At 40.6% G+C, this 24,084-nt stretch overlaps 1 protein-coding gene across 3 annotated transcripts in view; it reads left to right on the forward strand.

The window, feature by feature from the left end:
* The window catches only part of LOC133497041 (collagen alpha-1(XII) chain-like), a 109,435-nt gene that overhangs the window by 27,518 nt on the left and 57,833 nt on the right, over window positions 1-24,084 (forward strand). For all 3 annotated transcript variants that reach the window (XM_061813220.1, XM_061813222.1, XM_061813221.1), the window contains exons 14-22: window positions 6,749-7,018; window positions 8,156-8,422; window positions 10,741-10,933; window positions 11,868-11,992; window positions 14,954-15,103; window positions 15,526-15,645; window positions 17,044-17,208; window positions 17,286-17,432; window positions 19,816-19,958. In XM_061813220.1, coding sequence (XP_061669204.1) covers window positions 6,749-7,018; window positions 8,156-8,422; window positions 10,741-10,933; window positions 11,868-11,992; window positions 14,954-15,103; window positions 15,526-15,645; window positions 17,044-17,208; window positions 17,286-17,432; window positions 19,816-19,958 — 1,580 coding nt within the window. The remainder of the gene's footprint in view (window positions 1-6,748; window positions 7,019-8,155; window positions 8,423-10,740; window positions 10,934-11,867; window positions 11,993-14,953; window positions 15,104-15,525; window positions 15,646-17,043; window positions 17,209-17,285; window positions 17,433-19,815; window positions 19,959-24,084) is intronic.

Consider the following 24,084-nt stretch of genomic DNA (forward strand, 5'->3'; position numbering starts at 1 on the left):
GCATGCAGAGGCTGGAGACTTTTGACCTTGAGTGTAACGAGGAGATTCAAGAAAGGCCGATCTCTGTTTGTGTGCTGCAGGCAGAAGTGTGAACATATACCATCACAAGAAGTCAATCGAGTGATGGCTCGGTTGATTCTGATTTGATTTGTGACAAGCCCTGCTCACATTCCAAGTGAGGCTCCACCCACTTTGTCTAGTCCCATCCCGTCCGCAGCTGCCCTTTACACGGGATGGCATGCGTTCAAAGAGGCCCCAAAGCCGACGCTTCCTGATTGCAAGAGGAGTACAACGTGAGCCTGGAGCGGGATGGAAAAGTTTTCCAGGCTGCAGACACATTGGAAGGGTCTGCGGCTTTGGAAGAGCAGACAGATCAGGAAAGACTTCCAGACGCTTTGTCCTCCTCATCTTCATTCACAACAACAGTTTTCTGGTCTAGTTGGACAACCTTTTCACAGCATTATCTTGAGTCTTAACCAATGAGTGTCCCAACTTAAGAGTTTCTGAGTTACTGGCCATTACTTGGGCGGTCATTTCTTTTGACTTTTTCTTGAAAGCTGAAATATCATTTAAGTGAGAACTTCAGATACACTACATTTAAAGTTGAAGGCCTACTTACAAATGAGCTACCATCGATGAGGTTGTTCGTGTCTTGAAGTCTTCTTCAGTTGTTGTTTTGCTCTTTTTCCACTGTTACTTTGTATAACTTAGCACAAAGTGTCCAAACCACAATCCTTTTTATTCCTATTCTTTTGTTTGCCTGCATCGTACTACTTACTTTTTATAATGGATGGCAAGACGGGAGAGAGAGTACATTTGTTTTGATTCCTCACATCCTTGTTTTCAACAATTCACACGTCACTGGGTGAGATGTGCTTTGGAGTTTGGAATTGAAGAGTTTGTTTTCAAAACGAGACATAGGCATTTTTTTCAGATTTACGAAACTCGCGCCAAAATTATCCATTCGGAGCTGGATAATTTTGGCGTGAGTTTCGTAAATCTGAAAAAAATGCCTATGTCTCGTTTTGAAAACAAACTTTTCAATTGTTTGGTCCACTTTCTGCTATGTGTCAAGGTCATTTTAGTATAGAATGCTCTCGTTTTGGTTTTGAACTCACCTAGCTTGAATGGTGGTTCTTTAACCGTGAGGCACTCCAGCTGGAAATGGCGCCCTGTGAGGCTGCACATATCGCACATACCAGAAACTGCAGTGGAATACAGACCTACTTTCCACGCAAAAAAAAAGTCTGATTTGTCCTTTGGCTCCCAAGTTTTTTTTGTCCTTGGAAAAAAAGTTGTGACACCTGCCTTCGTGCCTGTTCTCGTTTTCTCTCTCAGCCGTGGTTCGTTGAACCGGAGTTTACAGTTCTTATTACAGACGTACCTTGACCTACATGTCCCCCAACTTACATTGGGAGGCAAAATTTGAGATAAGTGTGAACTTCAGATATGCTACTGCTCCAGTGAAGTGTGTGTGTGTGTGTGTCTACGTATACACACATACAGTGATCGCTCGTTTTTTTTGCCGTGAATGGGGACCAGAACCCCCCGAGAAAGGTGAAATAACGCAAAGTAGGATTTGTACCTGCCAGAAATTTTTCTGCATGTGGGTACCAGAATATTTAAAATCTGTAAACAGTACAGTATTTATACTTTACATTTACAGTATAACCTGAGACAAAGATTCCAACAGTACATTACTTCTTACTTCTGCCCTGTTTGATCATATCTAAAAGTTTTACTTTTTTGCTGATGCACATCACCTTCTTCTTCCTCTCGGGTGCCCCGGAGGAAGCTTTCACAGGGGCACAGCGCTTAGGTAGAATTGTCAGGCAGTCACTGTGATTTGACGGGCGTGTGCCATTGCACTCCCAAATCTGCATATTTGAGCACGGAAAGTCACACGCTAAAGTTTGTTCAGAGTAGAAATACACAGATATTGAAAGATGTCGCATATTTTGTGTAGTCTTGACCAATGTTCCCTCTAAGCTGCGCCACTGGGCAGTTGGGCACTTGTCACTCACTCTCAGGTCTCATGAAAACTGATCCAGGGCAGTGAACCACAGCCTGATGTTTTTTTTTTTTTTTTTTTTACACACAGAAGCACAAGGTGAGCTGCTGCTCAGCTTACTTCGACTTCCTAATTTAGCTGACACCGCCCCCCTCTGCTCTTAAAGGTCTATACTCATAATTAGAAACACAACACACACTCGCAACTTTATATCTGCAGGCATGACTGGTGGACCACTCCAGTAACTTTATATCTGCGGGCATGACTGGTGGACCACACCTGTACATTTTTCAGACGTGATTGACTGGTGAAGGCTTAACTAATGAAAAAAAAGTTATTTAAATAATAAACGTTATCATGAACACAACACGAAGATACAGTATGTGAGACAGTCCACAGCGTGGTGGAGACTTTTGTGATACAACATGGGAAGAAGCTGGGTGAGGCTGAGCGCACAGCGCTGGTCAGGTCATCAGGTAATCAGGTCATGGGATGAATCCACTCGGGCTCTCATTGGTCCATGCTGCGCTGGTAACCAATCATGCACTTTGTATGAGTGCCCATAGCATGTACAAAGCCTCGGAGTCATAGCGCTCTGTTTGGCATGTCGGAAAACCTTGTCTCTCGCATATCAACATGAAACAATACATCTTTACGCAATACGGCTGCCGTTAAGGTTGTATTTTTTTAATTTTTAGTTTTTGTTTTTTAAAAAAAATATTAATATTTTGGAAAAACCCACAAAGCGATGAAGCTGCAATGCACTCAAGCCCCGAATTGACGAGTTAAGAATATATATATATATATATATATATACACACACACACACACACACACACACACACCACACACACACACACACACACACACACACACACACCACACACACACACACACACACACACACACAGTGTTCCGTCGCCACATATATAGGGAGCAATTAAATGGTAATGCCCTGGAATCTGGGTAAGGAGAGCCAGAGTCACACTATTTGTGTTTTTTGCCTGTTCAGTGATGAACAAAATGATAACACTCTGACAATGACGGATGTGCACCCTTCCCATTTCTGGGCCATCCGAACAAATAAAGCTGATACATCCTGGGCTTCTCAGGGTTCTTGAAAATGTCTGATGGGAGGTGGAACAAGTGGGGTGGCCAAATTTACAAAATGCAGGAGGCCAGCAGACTTTCCACTGTGAGCAAGTCGGCGGGCGCCCGGGCCAACGTCCACTTTTCACTCACGCACAACGAAAAACTAAATGTGGGCTCACCGAAACATGACAAAATATTCACTTGGCACTGTTATCCTAAAGCTTTTGAGAAAAATATATAACTAGAACATTAATTGGACACTCTAAATTGACCCTAGGTGATTGTGAGTGGGACTGTTGTCTGTCTCCATGTAACCTGCGATGGGCTGGCATCCAGTTCAGGGTGTACCCTGCCTCCTGCCCGCTGACAGCTGGGATTGGCTCCAGCACTCCCGTGACCCTTGTAAGCGACTAAGAAGATGTATGGATGGATATAACTAGAATGAAAAATTTGGAGAGGCGTGTGATGAGCATCCTTTATAAAATATATGCAAAGAAAATGAAATAAGTATCAGTCATAACTATCAGCTAGCAATGCTGAAGTCTCATAGTCATAGTCATGTGGGCGAAATAAATGAAAATATATATCCAGTATATAAAAAATTGGGACAGTTTTTCATTCAACTTTTTTTTTAAATCATAAAGTGTGATATGGATTAATATTTTGCTTTCATGAAGCAAATTGTGTTAACTTTTTCTCCTGACATCTAAAAGCGGGCTGTGTTAAATTTATTTATATATATATTAAGTGCAGCGGGCCACAGAGGGCCCCTTGGTGTGTATGATGTGATTTATGATCGGTTGCATAGTGAACCCTGATTTCTTTATACTAGAGGATACATTCCAGACACACCCGCAAAAAAAAGTTATATTGAGTGGCCATATAAAATCTTTTACCCTCCCACACATTTTAAACACCTCTAAATGTGTTAAACATGCTTGAACTTATAAAACCACACTAGTGATAATGTATTAAAACTTCGTAACGTATTCTTTAGTTCTCTCCTCTTGTGCTTGCAAAATTCTCCCCAAAAGAAGTCAAGCACACTTGTTTTGTGCTGTTAGTTTGTCCAAGATAAAAACTGACCAATAAAACATTACAATTAAACTTTGTACATATGAATCAAATGTTCAACAAAACCATACAATAACAAAAGTCAGCTAGCTTAATGCTTCATATAATGCAAAACGCCATAGATGGGCGAGTGAAATTTATTGATGGATGTTACCTTAATTTTAAATGTTCATACAACTTCTATTTTACCCCGATGAAGGAGCATCACATACAACGACGACAAATGTTATATGTTTAAAAACCAAGATATTTAGCCAAACAATATAATCAAACAATACGAAGATATAGTATGAAATGCCATAGACGAGATAACAGAAATTTACATCTGTTACAATATTTCTAAACTTTTTAACAGCCGCTACATTAACCCCCACGGAGCAGCATCGCACACAGTAAAAAAAAACAATTGAAACGTTACGTGTAATTTATATTTATTTAACATTATATATATATATATTCAACCATACTGTATGGTACAGCATTACTCAAAGACATATTTTCTCTTGCCACTTTTTATACTTCTTCTCCCTCTTCATCGTGCTCCCTGTCTCTGCCCGCCATGTCGTGGTGGGCAATGACTTGCCTATTTGCTGTAAACTCATAAATCAAATGATAAAAATCAGAGCAGAGTCATGAAAGATGAGCTGCAATAGAAGAGCATGGGGGAACGTTGTATTGGTGTATGTAGCTATTTCTTTCTCGTTAGAGAGTCAAATTAGGAGACCCTTGAAACTAACTGCATGATCCCTGATTGCACTTGTTAGCGATTGAGTGAGTAGTTAGCAAGCAGTTAGTGGGCAGTTAGCAGCCTTTTCACGTCCAGTAGTTACGCAACATGACTCTTGGTGTAGATTAGTGTTATTCTTTCCTCAACTCGTCTCGTATTCCTGCTTAAAAGAGGAAAGAAAACTCAACCCTCCCATCGTGAGGAAAACATCTGATCTGATTTAGCCACTTAATGTTTCCTCGCTACTGGCTAACTGTGCTTAGCGGCTAATAGACTGTTTGGATTTTTGCTGCTTTGACTCAGTTGGAGCCAAAAACCACAGCCAGACTTATTTGTGATTTTTTTTTTCATTTTAATGGTCTTTGTTTACCGTGAATCATTGAAATGTCAGCGTTTTGCGCAAAACCAAACAAGTGTACCGCAAACAAAGTAAATTTTGAACAAAAGTTTTAACAAATAACCATCTATTTTCCATGCTGCATACTTTACTGTACATGTATGTCTCTATTCCCCATCGTCATACTTAAATTCTTGCTTGAATCCCTCCCTCAAACTGTTCAAGAGTTTTGCCCCACAAATTGACAAAACCTTTTTCTGGTCACCCGTATATTTCATGTTTTAAAACCCACAGATGGTGATTCCTTTCCCCCATTGTGAAACAGACTAAATGTTTTTTAATGTGAACAAAAAGCACTGAAAGTGTTGCAACAGGAGAGCGAAGCCCTTTTGCCTGATGGCATTTAAAGATGTCTCAAATTAGACAGTGGAAAAATGTCTGCACAGCAGCGCCACATATTCCATGCGGGACTATATGCGGTGTTCCACGTGATATTCCGTGCGATGCTCGTCTGCGGCTCCCGGCGCCGCTTGAAGTTGATCAAAAATGGCAGAAGCTGCACGTGGCAAAGACCCAGCGGTGGCGTCTGCGCGACTTGCCTGTCAAAATAAAAGGCCGCCACCTGATTGAATATGTGAAAGTCAGCATCTTTTATTTCCTTTGGATTTACGACTCACAGGAAGAGCGAGTGTCTCTCCTGGACCAAATATCTTTCATGTGTTATTTACTCATCGCTTCTCCAGACATGCACGCACGCCTACACACTTAGTATCTTGTCACATTTTCTGCGGCATTCTGAAACATTTTCACAGTCGTCTTCTTTGAACGGAACCCAGCGAGCCGACTTGTTCCGAGATGTGTTTCAGTTGGCACGGCGCGAAAACAAATCATTACATGCGTGGCGATAATAAGCGCCCCTCATCTTTCCAAGGATGCCGTGAGAACGCGACTTTATGTCTACTCCGCACTCACTCTGGCAAATAAATCTCAATTTGATGTGAGGTCATTGAAAAAAAAAAAAAAAAAAAGGAATTCAGTGACTGAGGAAGCAGGTACAAGTTTTTCGAGCGTCTTTTAATACTTTTTATTGTCACCGTACACAACATGGAAATGATTCTTCAGCAAAAGTTCCTTTTAAAAACTGTCCATACAGTGAGTGAACTCGTGTTTATTGCGTAGGTTACATTCCAAGGCCACCACGATAGGTGAAAATCTGCCATATAAAACGGCAGATTATTATTTTTTTTAAAGTAGTTTTACACCTCCCACATGCTGTAAACACATTTAACCTTACTCCAGTGGTTTTCAAACTTGGGGGCGCGGGGGCTACCAAGAACTACCATGAACAGTTTTCATTATGAAGGTACATCCAGCTGTTCATGTTTTTGGTGCGTGGTGCATTCTGAATTTGGACCAAACGATTGCTTGAAAATGCCCAGAACAGCAGAGCCGCAAACGATGGACTGCAATATAGAAGGGGCTAACGGGGTTGACTTTGTCCTTGCAGAGGTGGGTCCTCCTCAAAATCTGGTCACCCGGGATGTGACAGACCGCAGTTTTTCCGCACACTGGACGGCCGCTCCCGGGAACGTCAGGATGTACCGAGTCAAATGGCAGTCGGCGTATTCCGAAGAGTCCGGAGAGAAAATGGTCCGAGGAGACCAAACGGACACGGTGCTGGACGGCCTCAGCCCGGAGACGCTCTACCAGCTCTCGGTTGTTGCCGTGTACGATCAGAAGGATAGCGAGCCGCTCTCAGGATACGAAACCACTGATGGTAAGACCGCCGCAACTTCGCAAACATCAATCTGTCAATTCATTCACGCTAAAGACAACAAAACTACAACCACCCTGTGGTACGGCTGCAGTGATCAAATATCTTAACAATCAATCTTTCGATCAATTAATCTACCTAAAAGAGAAAAGTCTATTTTGAATCACCTCATTCCAAAATCAAGTTTTTCTGATTACTGTTTATTGACTGATAATAAAGCTAATTCTTGGCTGCTGATTCTGGTAAACAAAGGAAAACTAGTTTGAGACTGTTTAGGCAGCTTCTAGTTCAACTAATTGATTATCAAATTAATCAACTATTTTGATAATCTTGTTTAGCTTAAAATTGTCCAAATCCTTTGAATGTCAGCTTCGCATCAGTAAACTTTGATTTTGTTTCTCATCCATGAAAGAAGCTTGTTCTCTTGAATTAAAAAAAAAAAAAAAAAAAAAAGACATCTGCAAACATCTGGTTGTACTTTGGAAACCAAAGATCAACATTTTGGATGATTTTCTCAGATATGTACCAAACCAGTAACTGAATCACAATGAATAGATGTTTGTGCGTGTTCTGCCCTGTTGATTTGAAATAATGTTTAAATAAAGGGATAAATTTTTTGAAATCTGATTCACTGATTAAGCAAAAAATCTGAAAAATGTTAAACATGTCCTCTAAATGATTCATTGTTTATCAAAGTAGACGATTTGATTATTGGTTAGTCGCCGTCAACTGATTAATTATTGCACCTCCATTCGGTAGAGAGCTGGCTTTGACCTGGCTGTCGTGGCAAGTCTTGGCTCGCTCACTCAAGGATTGTGTACGCCTTGGCGTTGATGTGTGATGATGTATAGTTTCCATCACTAAAATGCATCGAGAGTGAACCAAGCGTAGGAAAGATTTACTCATTTAAATATTTTCTTGTAAACTTTTGAGTCAGCACATTACATTAAGCCTTAAATTCCATTTTATTGGAATTTTATTGGAAGACAGGAAAATGTGGTTATGCACTCAGTCGATCACTTGAATTTTGGCGCTGGCTATGATTTGCTGTGGAAAAGCGGTAATCTGGCTGATTCGGGCCATCGTTTCGGGCCCGTCTTCAGTGTTTTTGTCGCCGCTGACTTGTCATTTGGCCCGCAGTCTCGGCCGAGGCACGGAGGCTCCGCGTGAAAGACGAGACCGAGCGCACCATGAAGGCGACATGGGCTCCGGCGCCCGGCAAAGTTCTGCACTACCGCCTGAAATACGTGCCTAGTGCCGGTGGCAGGGAAGTGGCCCTTAAGGTTCCCGCAGGGGTCACGTCCACCGTCCTGAAGAGGCTGCAACCCATGACCTCCTACGACATCACTGTTCATCCCATCTACAAACGTGGGGAAGGAAAAGCAAGGCAAGGAGTAGGAAGCACACGTACGTTGTTCCACACCCTAAGACGAGCATCACGACACGCAAACATGACAACATGCCTCATCTCCTTTCACGCTTCACAAATATTTGCATCTTAAATACGTTACTGTCACTAATACGAGCAACTACAAAACACAGTGCAGTAACCATCTTGTAATACTGTTGGAATATGAAGTGAGTTAGAGCTATACCCATACATTGCCATCAACGTGTCCCACACGCCACCTTGAAAATTTGCGAGCAATCGCGTACGTAATGTATATTGGGATGACGTAATATAAATAATATAATATATATATTATAATAAAATAAGTTCTTCCATTTTCGGCACGAGACAAATTCATAAACTGTGGGATGAAAATGTCTCGTATTAATGTTGAGTGCTGGCCAATTCGCCTTGAAAGAATATCATTTTTAATGTCAGATCTTATTTAATTTTCCCCCTTTTTCTTTCAGAAAAAGCAAACATTATTCCAAGCAAGTTTAGCTTTTTTTCCCTCCCTCCTGGAATTTGCTCATTCTCTCCTGATACCAAGCAAGCATTGAAACCCAACCATTACATTGCATCAGCTTCCGTAGAAACAATACAAACATATAATTCTCTTTTCTGACAATAAGAAAACAAGGGCCTCCTCTTGGAAGTATGTGCCTACAGTCAAAACCCATATGCAAACACAATTGTTAAAAAAAATTATCATTTTCAATATTTAATATGATGAAATGAACTGTTAAACTGCATGGATCACCTTGCCCATGCCTGTTGTCGGCGCTTTCATACTGTTTTCTCATGTAAAGTTGTACAGTTGAGGCAAGAGGACATCACCAAAATATTTGTGGTTTGGAAGGACATAGTGTATTTGGGTCAAAGGTCTCCAACAAATAGATAAATGCCTGATAATTAATACCAAACATTGAAAATGGGCACTGTATCTTCCACAATATGAAAATAATGCTCTTCATTATGTTTTTTTTTATTAGCAGGATTAAAGTTGCTGGTCGCTTTTTTTAAAACAAAACAAAACAAAACTGTTGCAGCACAAAAAGCATACAGATCCGCCATTCTGCAGGGCCTTGCAGCTCTTAAAAAAAAGAAGAAAAACAATAAAGCTTTTTATGCGTAGCCATTTTGTTACCATAATCAGTAACCTGACCAATTTTATTGTACTAATGGTTAAGCCCTAATTGAATGTGCGCACCTAGCAGCCGACTGCTCAAAACACTTGTTAATTAAATTACACATTGAATTTTAACTGCAGCCTGTTGACGTTAACAAGTTCCTTAAATGGTTTCCTTCCCTCCCGTAAATTCAAAATGCAATTGAATATTGCTGGCTGTGCATCCGCAGGCTGGCAGAAGGTGTACTGGATGTTTTTGATAAGAAAAATGAAGTATCTTGCTGTGTGTACTCAAATTAAACGTCAAGACTGCTGACAAGGCTCTTGTGAATGTTTGTGACTCATTTAACTCAAATCCTTCTCCCCATCCACAATGAGATTACAGTCAACCCCCATTTAGACGCACCCGCAAAACTTAAAAGTCCACAATTTACTGGAGAGAGGCTATATACTGTAATTAAAAAAATGTTTTGGGTTTTCCAAAGCATTACTTGCTCCTATATATTTTTTGTTACGATAATGGGAGACATACTGTATAACATCATTTTAAGGATGCCCAAAGAATAACATACTCCGTCGTAAACAAATTCTCACTTCTATATCTCCCTCATGCTTTAAACGCATACACATGCTTTATACGTAGTAAAAAACACGTTCACTTGTCATAAAATATCTTTTAAGGTATTCGTTGGTACCTGTTCTTACTTTCACACTGTCGAGAAACGAGTATAAGTAAAATTCATATATGTATATGTAACATTTCGTCTAACAAATGTTTGCTAGCTTAATGTAAAACATATAAAGCAAAACATCATAGACGTGCTAACAGGAATAAGCATGGATATCATGGTAAATTTGAACCTACCAACAACACAAATGGAGCAGCAACACATACAAACAACAATACTCCATTAGATCGTAACCACACTATGTTCCACGAGTACTCCCTGGCATGTTGTGGCACAACGCGGTTCTACACGACAGGCGTGCAAACTTAAATTCAAAATAGCCTGTATACTGTAAAAACCTATAAAAATGAGTGGTTCAAAATTTGCTATGTGTAGCAAGATACTTTAAGCATCCGTTAGTGTTAGCACTTAGCAATAGCTTGACACGATACTTCCTCACTGACTACTGATTGTAAAAATCATAGCTTGATGAGGGACTTTCTGTTTATAACGTCCTCGGTGGCTTCTTGTGTTCCAGTGTCGCCTTACAAGGCTCCAAGGAATCTCCAGACTTCAGAGCCCACCAGGTCCAGTTTCAGAGTCTCGTGGGATCCGGCACCTGGGGAGGTTAGGGGCTACAAAGTGACCTTCCACCCCTCAGGCAATGATATTGACCTAGCCGAGCTGCTCGTGGGCCCCTTTGACAACACTGTGGTTCTGGAGGAGCTCAGGTGAGTAGTGTTAGGATTTCAATTAGGGAACAAAATGTTGACATGACAGAAAAGCAGTCATAACAGTAGAGGAGACAAACTCACGATGAAGATTTCAGGTGGGTCGGCTGATTGTCGTGTTGAGAATGGCCTGCAAAAATACTCTGCACACCATGCAGGGCGTGAGTTAAAAGCGATGGCATTAAATAACATAGCAACCATTGTAAGCATCATAGCAACCACGTCAAACATCATACCAACCACTCCAAAAAGCATTGCAACCACTTTAAACATTGTACCAACCACTTCAAATAACTGAGAAAGCCCTTTAAACAATCAACCGTCCTCCTTCAACAGCACGGCAATCGAGTCTAAAATTGTATCTATGGTGTTAAAGTACATAATAAAAATGCTATCAAAGAGTATTACAAATGCGGTAATTGAAAAGAGTTATTGTGCAAAGGAGTGGAGAGGGACCATTATTTGAGAGATGAGTTCCCGATTAATCATTGCTACTGCATGAAGTGTGTCAAAATCAAAGATTGACGATCTGACATAACACGGAAACTCTGGCGTGTCATTAAGTTTTTTCGTTTTTCTGTGTAGTGTGATTTGTCCCGTGTAGTCCTATGATTGCTCCTAGACACTTGACAAAGTGTGATGGAGCGCTCTCTCTCTCTCTGTCCCTCTTTCTCTCTCTATCTCTCTCTCACACACAAATGTCTACTATGTCAAAATTGGAATCTACCAAGTTAGAGTGCGTGGAGGGCATCTTTCAGTGCCTTCCGATCACCTGGCTGGCAGGAAGCCGATGCTAAGCTAGCCCAAAAATGCACTAGTAACTCCTCCTTGGAACATTCCATGTGCGTTCCATGTTGGTGCGTATACGGCATCCAGGAAAAAAAATCTTCTGGCATGAGCATGTGATGGGGATCCCTGGTGTGTTTCGTGTCAGGGCTGGAACGAAATATTCCGTGGCCGTGTTTGGGATGTTCGACGGAGGGGAGAGTTTGCCTCTGGCGGGGGAGGAGAAGACTACGCTCTCTGATGCTCCCGAGCCAGCTCCATTGGGTCCCTCTGGTAAACACTGCATCCCCCACACACTTCACATTACAGCCATTAACTGTACTTTTGGGCATTCAAGGTACCCATATTCAGAAATACCAACTGGTTGTCAAATATTGTTTAAACTATTTATGCAAATACCAAATCCACACCACATCATTCCACAATGTCAGTTTGGTAACACTTGTTTGCTGGCGCTGTTTGTGGTATTTTTTTTTTTAATGCTTTGCGTATGAGAAGAATAGGTTCTATTTAAATCATGTTTTGATTGAGCAGGTCTGATCGGTCAAAATGAATTCAAAATACATATGATTAGCCGCAGTTAATTTTCTGCGGGGTGGCGGAGATCGGTCAAGGGAGGATAAGGTGTGGGGAAGCCTCGGTTTTATGAGCGAATGCATGGCGTAGCCATGGTAAAGTGGGCATCTTCCTTCAAAATAAGGAGCGATGAAGAGCCTTCTGGAAGATAACTTGTTGCTAATTAGTGTAGCGTCTCTAGACGGCGTTAAGTTTCTTCCCAGCAGCAAGTACTAGCCTTGACTTCTCCTAGATTGGCGCCAGAAGGTTGAACTTGGCATCGTCGCAGTCAATTAGCATCAAGAAGAAGCCGGGCGCACATGATCGCGATTACGGCTAATTACTGAGAGCTGTTTGGCTCACCTCGACGCTTTTTTCAGTCAGCCTTCACCGACGTACGTCTCTGCAGATGTGCGCAAATGTTGACACGGTTGTTTGGGAATTGCATCTTGGGTTTGCATCCCCATAACTGCATATGTTACATATTTGGACGGTCCCAAACTCCAGTGTCTTTGGCGTGTCGATTGTAGAGAAATGTCACTGCCGTCACCTGGAAAAGCCCCACGGCTCACAATTACAGTTTGTTAATGATCTGGAATGTCAGCTACTCCTGGGGAAACATACATGCAGCTAGGAAAATGTTACGCTGCTCCTAGGCCCTGAGGGGGTGCTGACCCCGAATGGGAATTTGTGTCATGTGGAGCAGAAATGCGGCTGACCTGTTATCCATGTGGTCAGGAAAAGAGCACTACGCTTCTCCGCACATGCTTTGACGGGTCCCTGTGGTCGGGGACAATCTGTTGGAGGTAGGAAACCTTCTCGTCGGCCCATCAGTCTGTAGAATCCATTTTGTCATTATGGTTGTGTCAGGTGGCTGGTTAGAACAAATTAAAACCACGTCAGTATACTTTGACTTATCTGATGAATTTGTTCCATCACTCATATTTGTATGGACTTGGTACTCGTATGGAATTTCAAAGATGTGGCACCAGTGCTTGGAAGGCCCCGTCTCCCATGGTGGCAAGTTTAGTCCTGGGAGTGGGTGTTGGAATAATGGAGGCATCTTTCTGTGGTACAGTATATAAGATGAGAAGCTATGTTGCCATAGAGGCTCTGGTGGGTAAGTAGGCAGAGTTTGGAATGGACAGGTAGCCAATGGAGGGTCTGGAGGACTGGTGAAACGTGGTTGCCCGAGACCCCGACAAGGAGACAACTGCAGTAGTCTAGTTTGGACGAGATAAAGGCATGGATCAGTCTCTCAGAGTCAGGTGTGGAAATTGATGGGCAGAGTTTGGCAATATTTTTTAGGTGGAGAAAGAGCAATGCAAGCATGAATGCTGGCTGGTAATGGCGACCTCCTTGGTCCTCTTTGGCATTTTTTACCATTGGTTTATCCCAGACAATCTCCTTTTTCAGAGGATTGTTTAAGAGCTCATCGCATTTAGGCAAACAATTTTCACTGGCTTGTTGTTTGCTTCCTTGCTGGGAAGAGTTTGGCTCACTTCTCATTGTGTCTGTCTCTGGCTTCTGAGTAAATCCAATGTAGCAGAAAGCAAAATGTTTGAACGAACTTATTGCTTTGAATGAAGAACAATTTGTTGACAGTTAAACAGTTGAGTTTTGCTAAATCGTGGTGGCGCTGTGCAGCTTCTTTCCTCAAACTTTCTTATATTTTGATGTTGTCATTCAAAACAGCAGTATTTCTCTTTATTTTAGATGCATAAAAAATAAATTTTGGGTATTTTTTGGCATGCTTGAAGATATTAAATGACATTTCAGTTTAATCCTATTGAAAAAAATTGATGTAAAAATGTACATTGGGTTACGAGCTTGGTCATGGAACATAATAAACTTGGATTTTAAGGTAAAAGATGGATGCACAGGGTAATTGCACATTCTGCCGGATCTATTGGAAGAGCGTTTAATTTGTTTACCCATCACTATGCATTACTGGAATAGACAGACGAACAAAGCTACATTAGTTGTAATGACTAAATAATAATTTTCAGATCAATTAAGTGCGATTGTATCATTTCCTGCAGCACAACTGATGAGCTCTTAGAAGAGTGATGGTAATCACTTCATTTTAGAGTGGCTGAAATGGACCGAAAACAATAAAATTCTTTGTGTCGATTTGATATTTGCATAAAATAAGGTATGAGCTTGTTCACGGATCAAGTTAAACTCTTAAGCCACTAGCGTCCCACGTTATCCACAGAAAACTCCAGACGTCGTAAGCTGTCATTAGTCGTGCGCTAACGGTGACATTTTCAACGTCCATGTTTACATTTCCTGCCTTCTAACTTCTCTTCACTTGCACTCTCCAGATTTTAAATGGCTCACTACGGAGCCGCCATTTCTCAGCCCAACAGGTTATTTGGAATGACCAAATGGCAGAATAACGAGGAAAACAAGTCGCTGTGGATCAACAAAACGTCTGAAACGTCGCTGGATGTGGAAAAAAAACAAAAGGCCGCAAAAGTGTTAGGAGTGTGAATGATGATGTGTGTTACATAAACTGCTCCCTGTCTCGTCTCTGTGGTGTTTTCGTCTTGTTTTCCCACCTTGTTGCAAACATTCCACACATAAAGGTCCTGTTGCACTTTGGAGAATGCCTGCTTTGCCGAGCCAGTGCTCAGACGTGTCTTTTTTTTTTTTTCATTCTTGTCATCACCACAGACACTCAGTGCAAGACCGCCTCCAAGGCCGACATTGTGCTGCTGGTAGACGGCTCCTGGAGTATCGGACGCATGAACTTCAAAACCATTCGCAACTTCATCAGCCGCATGGTCGGCGTCTTTGACATCGGCCCAGATAAAGTCCAGATTGGTAATTTCTGTTTATCAGCGCCAAATAGAAATTAAATTACAAAATGACATTTCTCTAGAAATTCCATGTGGATGCTGAAAAACTGAAGCTGAGCGGAAATGTTGTTAGAATAACTGAATTGTTGTCATGTAGAATTTGCAGCTTGATTTAGGAATGATTTGAATCAGGAGGTAAATGTGGAAAAATCCATCTTGATTATAGAGTTTCCCAAATGTTAGAATTGGTTCTATATATGTCCCGAATGAGCCAACAGTTCGGAGTCAGAATGATTTGAATGGGTCAAGAAATGTGGAAGGAAATGTTAACGATTTAAGATATTTTTTTAATTTAGTGTCCAGATTGGTAATTCACAATCTTTAACAGGCGATGAAAATAAAATAATCATGAAAAGTCCAGAAGTCAGCGCTATGTGTTCGGCACAGGTCTGGCTCAGTACAGCGGGGACCCCAAGACCGAGTGGCACCTCAACGCCCACCCCACCAAAGCTTCCCTGCTGGACGCCATCGCCAACCTGCCGTACAAAGGCGGAAACACCATGACAGGTGACTGGCAGCGGTTAGCACATGTGCCCCACAGTTCTGAGGTTCTGGGTTTGAATCTGAGCTGCAGCATGTTCTCCTTATTCTCAAAAGGAAAAGTTAAATGAATGTATGAACGGCTAAGAAATGCTGGTAAAGGCTGATTAGAACAGCTGCACTTTATTTAGGGTTAATCAGAAGTGCTTTACATGATCACAGATGTGTAGCGACTCCAATTTAACACTGTTTACATTTACTCTGGTCACAATTTAAATGTGGTTGTTTCATTCTAAACTCAGCCACATCCTCGGGTGTCAGAAGGTGTGCACATTTGCGCAACCACATTATTTCACTTGTTTATCTTTAATATTAGAGGGTTAGTAACCCTATTATTAACCTAACCCTAACCCTATTATTTACTAGTAAAGTAGTATTTATTACTTACATGTGAGTAAGTAGTACTTGTGGGAGTATTCAGTACCTGAGTGAGAGAAAGTATTTTCGTTTTGGGAGATTATTTACTATTTAAGAGAGTAATTAGTGCTTGAGAGAGCATTTGCTACATAAAAGTGAGTACTTAGTACTCGAGACTACAGTATTTATTCATCCAGCACTCCCGCGACCTTTGTGAGGATAAGCAGCTCAGAAAAAAAGAGGGATGTATGGATACATGTCTTTGTCTTCCAACATTATTTGTAGAGCTTATACCTTTAATGAAAGCTTTTTGTTAATAATGGATTATCGATAGACGAACCTTTTCTGGTCTAGCACCAAGCAAGCACCTTGGAGATAATCTTCATGTCTGTTTTAATCAGTGAAAGGGGCAGTTAACTAGTTATTAAAACTGTGATTTTGACGGGTTTGAGTAGTAGTTTGACTGCAGCTGTGTTCTTGTGGCTTCTAATGTAACCTTTATCTTTGTATCTCTTTCACTGTTCTGAGAAATACAGACAGTAGTAGCATTGACCAGAAATGTTTAATGGATTCAGCAGGGTAGCTGTCTGGACCTGGAACCTTCTCTGTTTGGATCTTTTTTCTTTTTTTTTTTTTTATTGCACTATGCAATTCTGTGATGGTTAATTGAACATCAAGGTTCTTTTTTGGTTTCTGCATTAAATTGAAATTTGTTTAGATCATGAACACAAGTTTTAATGTCTTTTCAATTTGGGTCATTAGAACATGTGTATTTTCTACTTGGATGTACTTGAGTGAGAGAGGGTATATATTAGGGGAAATTATTTAATAGCCTGAGAATCCATCAAGATATTACTTAAATATGCATCTAGTATAGTCTATGGTTTGGAATTTATAATGACCATCTGAGGGAAAGCATCCAGGAATGAGTTTAACAACCCTTTGCTAGGAAATTCCAAGTGATTGACAGTCACAGTAACAGAACCCTTGTGTGTTACCATGTTGCAGGAATGGCCCTGAGCTACATTCTGCAGAACAACTTTAAACCCAATGTGGGAATGCGCGAAGAAGCGCGTAAGATCGGCATCCTGATCACCGATGGAAAGTCTCAGGATGAAATTGTCACCAATTCGCAGAACCTGAGAGACAGCGGCATTGAGCTTTACGCCATCGGTCAGTGCTCTGTGTGTTTGTTTGTTTTTTTTGTCTCAAAAAGCGAGCTTAAAGTAAACAAACGTTTAATTTTGTAGGCGTGAAGAATGCAGATGAAAATGAGTTGCGCTCCATCGCCTCCGACCCTGACGAGATTCACATGTACAACGTCAATGACTTCCAGTTCCTGCTGGACATCGTTGACGATCTCACCGTCAACCTGTGCAACAGCGTCAAGGGCTCAGGTGGGGAAATACCCCAAAAATATGGAGTTTTTTTTGGTTTCGTCCATTCCTAAATTTCACCAAGGTTGAGTGAAGGAAACTGGAGGCTTCTTTGCTTCAAAATTTTTGTTGGGAAGTCTCCCTTATAATGTCCCTCGGGGGTGGTCTCCAGTCCAAGTACATGCTCAAATTTAATGAAGACACACACATCTTAGAAAGTCTAACACGAGCCAATGAGAAGTCTTAGAACCTCATGTCAGCCTTCAGCAAATTCACCAAATGCCCACGGTTATCGTCCTCCTCTTTCCACTCCGCCCTCCCACATATTTACTCATCCAATTACAAAACAGAGTCACTCACCTTCATGGTCTCACAGACTGTCAGATCTTGTCAAACTGCGTAACCCAAAGGCACATTTTCAGCAAGATATTATTACAAAGTGTTCCTTCACCCTGTCATAAAAACAAATATGATTTTACTATGTGAAGTGATGTCAGTTTAAAAAGTTCTGACTGTCCGCGAGGCAGTGTTGGTGTCCAAATGGGATTGGATAAACTGGTTGGTGGGGGTGGGGGGGGTGGAGAGACCGACCGAGTGAGTGAGCTTGGGCTTGTGACTTTGAAAAAAATATCAATGATATCATCGATTACTTGAAGCAGACTCGTCGATCGCCACCTGAGAGTCGACTACAAACAATTTGAAGTTGTACAACCCCTAGCGGTCACATCTTGGTGGCTTTTGTTTCGTAGGTGGTGAATTAGCATTTTGCATCAGAACTGGTCTAAACGCCTACATGGTGGTAAAATGGCTCCCTAGTGGCCACTCTTTCCATCGTGTGAGAGATCATGTAAAATCTACCCATCAATCCTCTATGGAGAATGTGGGTCCCAAAAAGAAGGGATATTACCTTGGATTGAGGGTAATGATCTGGATGATAAAAACAAAAAAATCGACTCAGACATTCCTAAATTTATAATTTTTTTGTTTTTGCTACTTTTGGAAAGAAAAGAAAACAAGCAGCTGTGACCTGGTCGCTGTCATTCCAGGCTGTTCTCTGAACTCACATTTTTTTCATGATTTTATTGCCGCTTTTAAAGACAGCAGAGGGGCCAACACTCAGTACTTTGTCAATTCACTTTAGTTCTTTTTGCTTTATTGAGAATCACATGAACAACCACAAATGCCAAAAGTACTCACACTTTGTACGAAAGTATAAGTACACTTATGTAAGAAAATACTGTAATAAAAGTAGACAACCATAGACGCTAAAATGTAATTTTTTTATTGACAAGGGAAAACTACATTTTATGGTCAATTACATACAATAGCCATTTTAATAACTTACAAATTTTCTGCACACAAAAAATAGTTTCTCGGTTTTATTAGCTTGCATAGCTTGTATGGCGAAAAAAAATACACTGGCCCCAGATTTGCTCCGGGCTAAATTCTCATGAAAAAATGCTACATTAGCTCATGCTAACTGAAACAGGTAGAAGATAATAAAGTACATGTACTTAAGTTGATTTTTCAAATATCTCTCCTTAACATGAGTATTTATTAAAAAAAAACCAAATTGCTTTTATGCATTACTTTGTAAGTCCAAATATCCAAAAAGGGTACAAGCTTGTAATTCCAAAGTAAGTAGTACGATGTACTAGTGCTACAACTAACCATTATTTTGATAATTGAATATTCTGTCAATTATTTTTTTAGATTAATGCATGAAAACCATTTACACCCCGTTGTTAAAATACAAATTGACACTGCTGGAAATGGATGAAGTGATGACGTTTCAGATACCAGTTTGGTCTGTTACACCCGTCAGAAAATCTTTTAAAAAAAAAAAAATTCCCCCCAAACTAAGACTACGTAAATGTTTGCAAATGTCTTACTTTGATTAACCACAAAGATAATCAGTCTGCTTTCATGGAAGACCGCAAAAATCACAAAATAGTTATTGTTGACGGGCTTAAATTCCCAGAATTTGGACAATTTTAAGTTCAACAGTACCTGTAAATGATTAACCTTCTCCAGAGTGCAGATATCTGTTTTTAAATGTACTGAGCCCAAGAAAAAAAAGCTATAATTAAAAAAATAAGTAATGATAGCTGACAAATCATCGTAATTACATGAATGTATTGTATGTTGCATGTATTTGGTGACTTGCCAACAATGACAAGGACGACAACATGTCAAATAGTGGCCGTGTACCTCTGAAAGCAGACTCAAGCTCTCTTAGTGGAACATTCCATCTTCCAGGAAGAGTAAATCACTTTTAAGAGAAAATATATAAAAAAGTGATTTACAGTGCCGAGGCGGCCAAATCGACTGCGTCAAGTGTCAGTTTTGTGGACGGCTAGACAAGTCGCGTCCCGTTCATGGTGGTGTGCTCGCCCTCCCGCAGGCGAAGAGCTCGGGGCGCCCACCAACCTGGTGACCTCCGAGGTGACCCACCGCTCCTTCCGCGCCACCTGGACCGCGCCCGAGACACCCGTGGAGAGGTTCCGCCTCGTCTACGTCAAGGCGGAGGGAGGACCCGCCCAGGAGGTACTCAGCGATAACTCGATTTTTCCTCAATTTAACACTAAGCTTTCACAAATAGAACCACAAAACCTCCCATACATTATTATTATTATGATGATAACATAATTTTGTGTAGATTTTTCTGCACACTTTTAGCATTTGACAGTTAGGACATCGTCACATATAGGTAGATATTATCCAAATGTCACTCTTGCATACTATTAAGTGTTTTATAAACTGTATATATTTTTGATCACATACCTTGTTTGTATGACACTGGGATCTACCAAACCATCACTTTTCACCACTTGACCTTCTGCCTGACTTCGAGCTGAGATACTTTTTTGTATTTTCTACGCTTTTATTGTTTGGATGAAGTCAGACGATAATCAAGCAGAGTTTCCTCTGGTTCCACTTACGTACGTCACCGCATCTCGACGTGTGTTTATGTTGACCCGGAAAGCACTTGACTTACACACCGCCTGCTTTTTGTGAACTTCTTATCGACACCGATTTACAAGAAGCCACGACAGAGTTTATTTCCAAACGGCGCAGACGGCGGCAGGCTTCAAGTGTACTGACGACATTTATTATTATGAATTATTACTGCATTACGTTCACAAGATGAATCCAATTCAGACCTGCTGGAATCTTCCCTCCTTCATAGTGTGTATCGATTCAATAACAACATTCATAGTTAAATCTTTTTCCTCCCTAACTTCATTAGTTTAAAGTATTTAAATTTACAATCACGTAACATAAAACAGGAGTGGGTTAAATTTTGCTTTCGTGGTTTTTAGAACAGATGGTTGGGGCAGCTAAAAAAAGTTACAATATAGATATAGAATATCTCATGTTATTATTCAGCATAAGCGATTCTCAACTGGCGTTATTTGTAATTCATTAATTCATAGTTAACTTATTTTTAAAAATAAAATTGAAAAAGTTTGAAGTTAACAGTGGTAAAAGACTTTTTCCTCTAAATACTAAATGAGTGCAACAAATAATGCAATACTTTTCGCCCACCCCTGAGATAACAAATGCAAAAATATGCATAAACACACAAAGGCGATTCATTCTTTGCGCACACTGATCGTTGACAGTTGCGAGCATGTTTATTTGTGTAAACTAATCAGCGGACAAAGGCGGGACATGACGCAGACTGATGTTTTGATTGGATGATCATTTCCTGTCTGTGGGGTCAGATGTCAAATGTTACGAGACAGAAACTTCTTATTTGGAGAAAAAACAGATGCCGGTCACCGGAGGTGGCACAAGTACTGACATTCTTTTTTAAAAGTAGAAGTGTGGATACTTATTTAAAAAAATTGTAAAAGTAGAAGTACTGATTAAACGAAAAAAGTACAGTCTCAGAAAGTTAAATTATTGTACGTTAGTAAAAAAAGTCAACTCAGACGTTTTTCTAAACTTATTCATAGAGCACCTTCATATAATTTTTAAACCGGTAAAAATCTTCTTTTTTTGTGTCAATGGTAAACAAGACTAAATTTTTAAAACTTGGCACAAATGGGGAAAGAAACCTTCTCTACATAGATGCTAGTTTTTCCTCTTAAGCCGGCTGCACTGAGTGACGACGCAAATGGACCATGGCGAAAAAACTTTGGCCACTCCATGGCTGCACGGCAAGTGATTGAGTACTGCATATTAACCCACATATTGTAACAGAAAAAATTAATGGAGTGTTGAAGCCTCACATTTTGTATTATCAGAGACTGTTGTCTCTTGATGTGTTTGATTTTTAATAAGAGGTACGTATAAATTATAAATATAGCCAAGTATTATTGTGGAACAAAATATAGATATCGCTCACTTTTCAGGAAACCCCCCCAAAAATTGCATGTTTGCATTATACATTAACATTACCTCATCAAAGAGAGCAAAAGCTTCTTTCATCCCTTTCAATTACTTACTTATTTGAAAAAATAACTCGCACGTGGGTACTGAATCATGACAATTTGTGAAACAAATGTGAAATTTGCAACATTTTTTGTCAAGAATCAACAACAAGTGGGACACAATCGTGAAGTGGAACGAAATTTATTGAATATTTTATACTTTTTTAACAAATAAAAAACTGAAAAGTGGGGCGTGCAATATTATTTGGCGCCTTTACTTTCAGTGCACCAAACTCACTCCAGAAGTTCAATGAGGATCTCTGAATGATCCAATGTGGACTGATGATGATAAATGGAATCCACCCGTGTGTAATCAAGTCTCCGTATAAATGCCCCTGCTCTGTTTAAAGTGCAGAGAGCTTCATGAAGACCAAGGAACACACCAGGCAGGTCCGAGATACTGTTGTGGAGAATTTTAAAGCCGGATTTGTATATAAAACGATTTCCCAAGCTTTAAACATCTCAAGGAGCACTGTGGAAGCAACCATATTGAAATGGAAGGAGTATCAGACCACTGCAAATCTACCAAGACCCGGCCGTCCTTCTAAACTTTCACATCGAACAAGGAGAAGACTGATCAGAGATGCAGCCAAGAGACCAATGATCACTCTGGATGAACTGCAGAGAGCTACATCTTTTGTGGGAGAGTCTGTCCGTAGGATAACAATCATCATACGCTGCACAAATCTGGCCTTGATGGAAGAGTGGCAAGAAGAAAGCCATTTCTCAAAGATATCCATAAAAAAAGTCTCGTTTAAAGTTTGCCACAAGCCACATGGGAGACACACCAAACATGGAAGAAGGTGGTCTGGTCAGATGAAACCAAAATCAAACTTTTTGGCCACAATGCAAAACGATATGTTTGGCGTAAGCGCCACAGCTCATCACTCTGAACACACCATCCCCACTGTCAAACATGGTGGTGCTTGTTTTTCTTCAGCAGGGACAGGGAAGATGGTTCAAATTGACGTGAAGATGAATGGAGCCAAACCCAGGACCATTCTGGAAGAAAACCTGTTGGAGTCTGCGACTGGGACATAGATTAATCTTCCAACAGGACAATGATCCAAAACATAAAGCCAAATCTACATTGGAATGGTTCACAAATAATCATATCCAGGTGTTAGAATGGCTTAGTTAAAGTCCAAACCTGAATCCAATCGAGAATCTGTGGGCAGAGCTGAAGACTGCTGTTCACAAACTCTCTCCATCCAACCTCACTGAGCTCGAGCTGTTTTGCAAGGGAGAATAGGCAAGAATTTCAGTCTCTCGATGTGCAAAACTGATGGAGACGTACCCCAAGCCACTTGCAGCTGTAATTGCACCAAAAGGTGGCGCTACAAAGTATTAAGGCAAGACTAATATTGTACGTACCACTTTTCAGGTTTTTATTTGTTAAAAAAGTTTAAAATATCCAATAAATTTCATTCCACTTCACGATTATGTCTCACTCGTTGTTGACTTTGACAAAAAAAATGTAATTTTATATCTCTTTCTGTGTGAAGCCTGAAATGTGGCGGAAGGTTGAAAAGTTCAAGCGGGCCAAATACTTTCACAAGGCACTGTAAATTATAAATTTTAGTGCTCCCGCGGTATATGAGTTAGGACAAAAACTAGCCCGAGTTTATGTGGAAAAACTTCAAAGTTAGAGGGACTCCCTAAACCATGGATGGGGCTGTCCACTTGTGATTCCCTGAGATTGAAACTACCGGGATGAATGAGAATATCCACAGCCATTCAATACTTTCTGCACGGACAATAGATTAGGTTTCTATTTTGTGCAATGTGCTTCTCGAACAAATATCCTCTTCTCTTGTTTCCTGTTTATATATCGAAATGATGCATATTTCCCCACTGAGGGACTAAAAAAAGCTTTTTATTTATCTCATCTATAGCTGATGGGCTGGATCTCGCGAAAGCTTAAACCAGAGAGAAGTATTTTTGGGAGATGGAAAAGCTCTTGTGTGTTTTGGATTGTCTGTTACATCTGCAGGAGTGCAATGCCATTTACTTGTGATTTAAATTTTGAAATGCAACGAAACCACTTGTGAAGTCAAGTTGCCAAATCCCGCACGCTGCACAACAATTCAGTCGGTTTCGGTTGCGTCCCACCGTGTGCAGCAGGCCACATTTGAATGCTTTTTCCAAAATAGACAAAAAATTTTTGAATGCCAAAAACTGTTGGAATTTAGGCTGCCAGAGGACACAACATATTCACCACAAATCAGTCTTGT

The sequence above is a fragment of the Syngnathoides biaculeatus genome, chromosome 23 (genome assembly GCF_019802595.1).
Source record: "Syngnathoides biaculeatus isolate LvHL_M chromosome 23, ASM1980259v1, whole genome shotgun sequence".
NCBI lineage: Eukaryota > Metazoa > Chordata > Actinopteri > Syngnathiformes > Syngnathidae > Syngnathoides > Syngnathoides biaculeatus.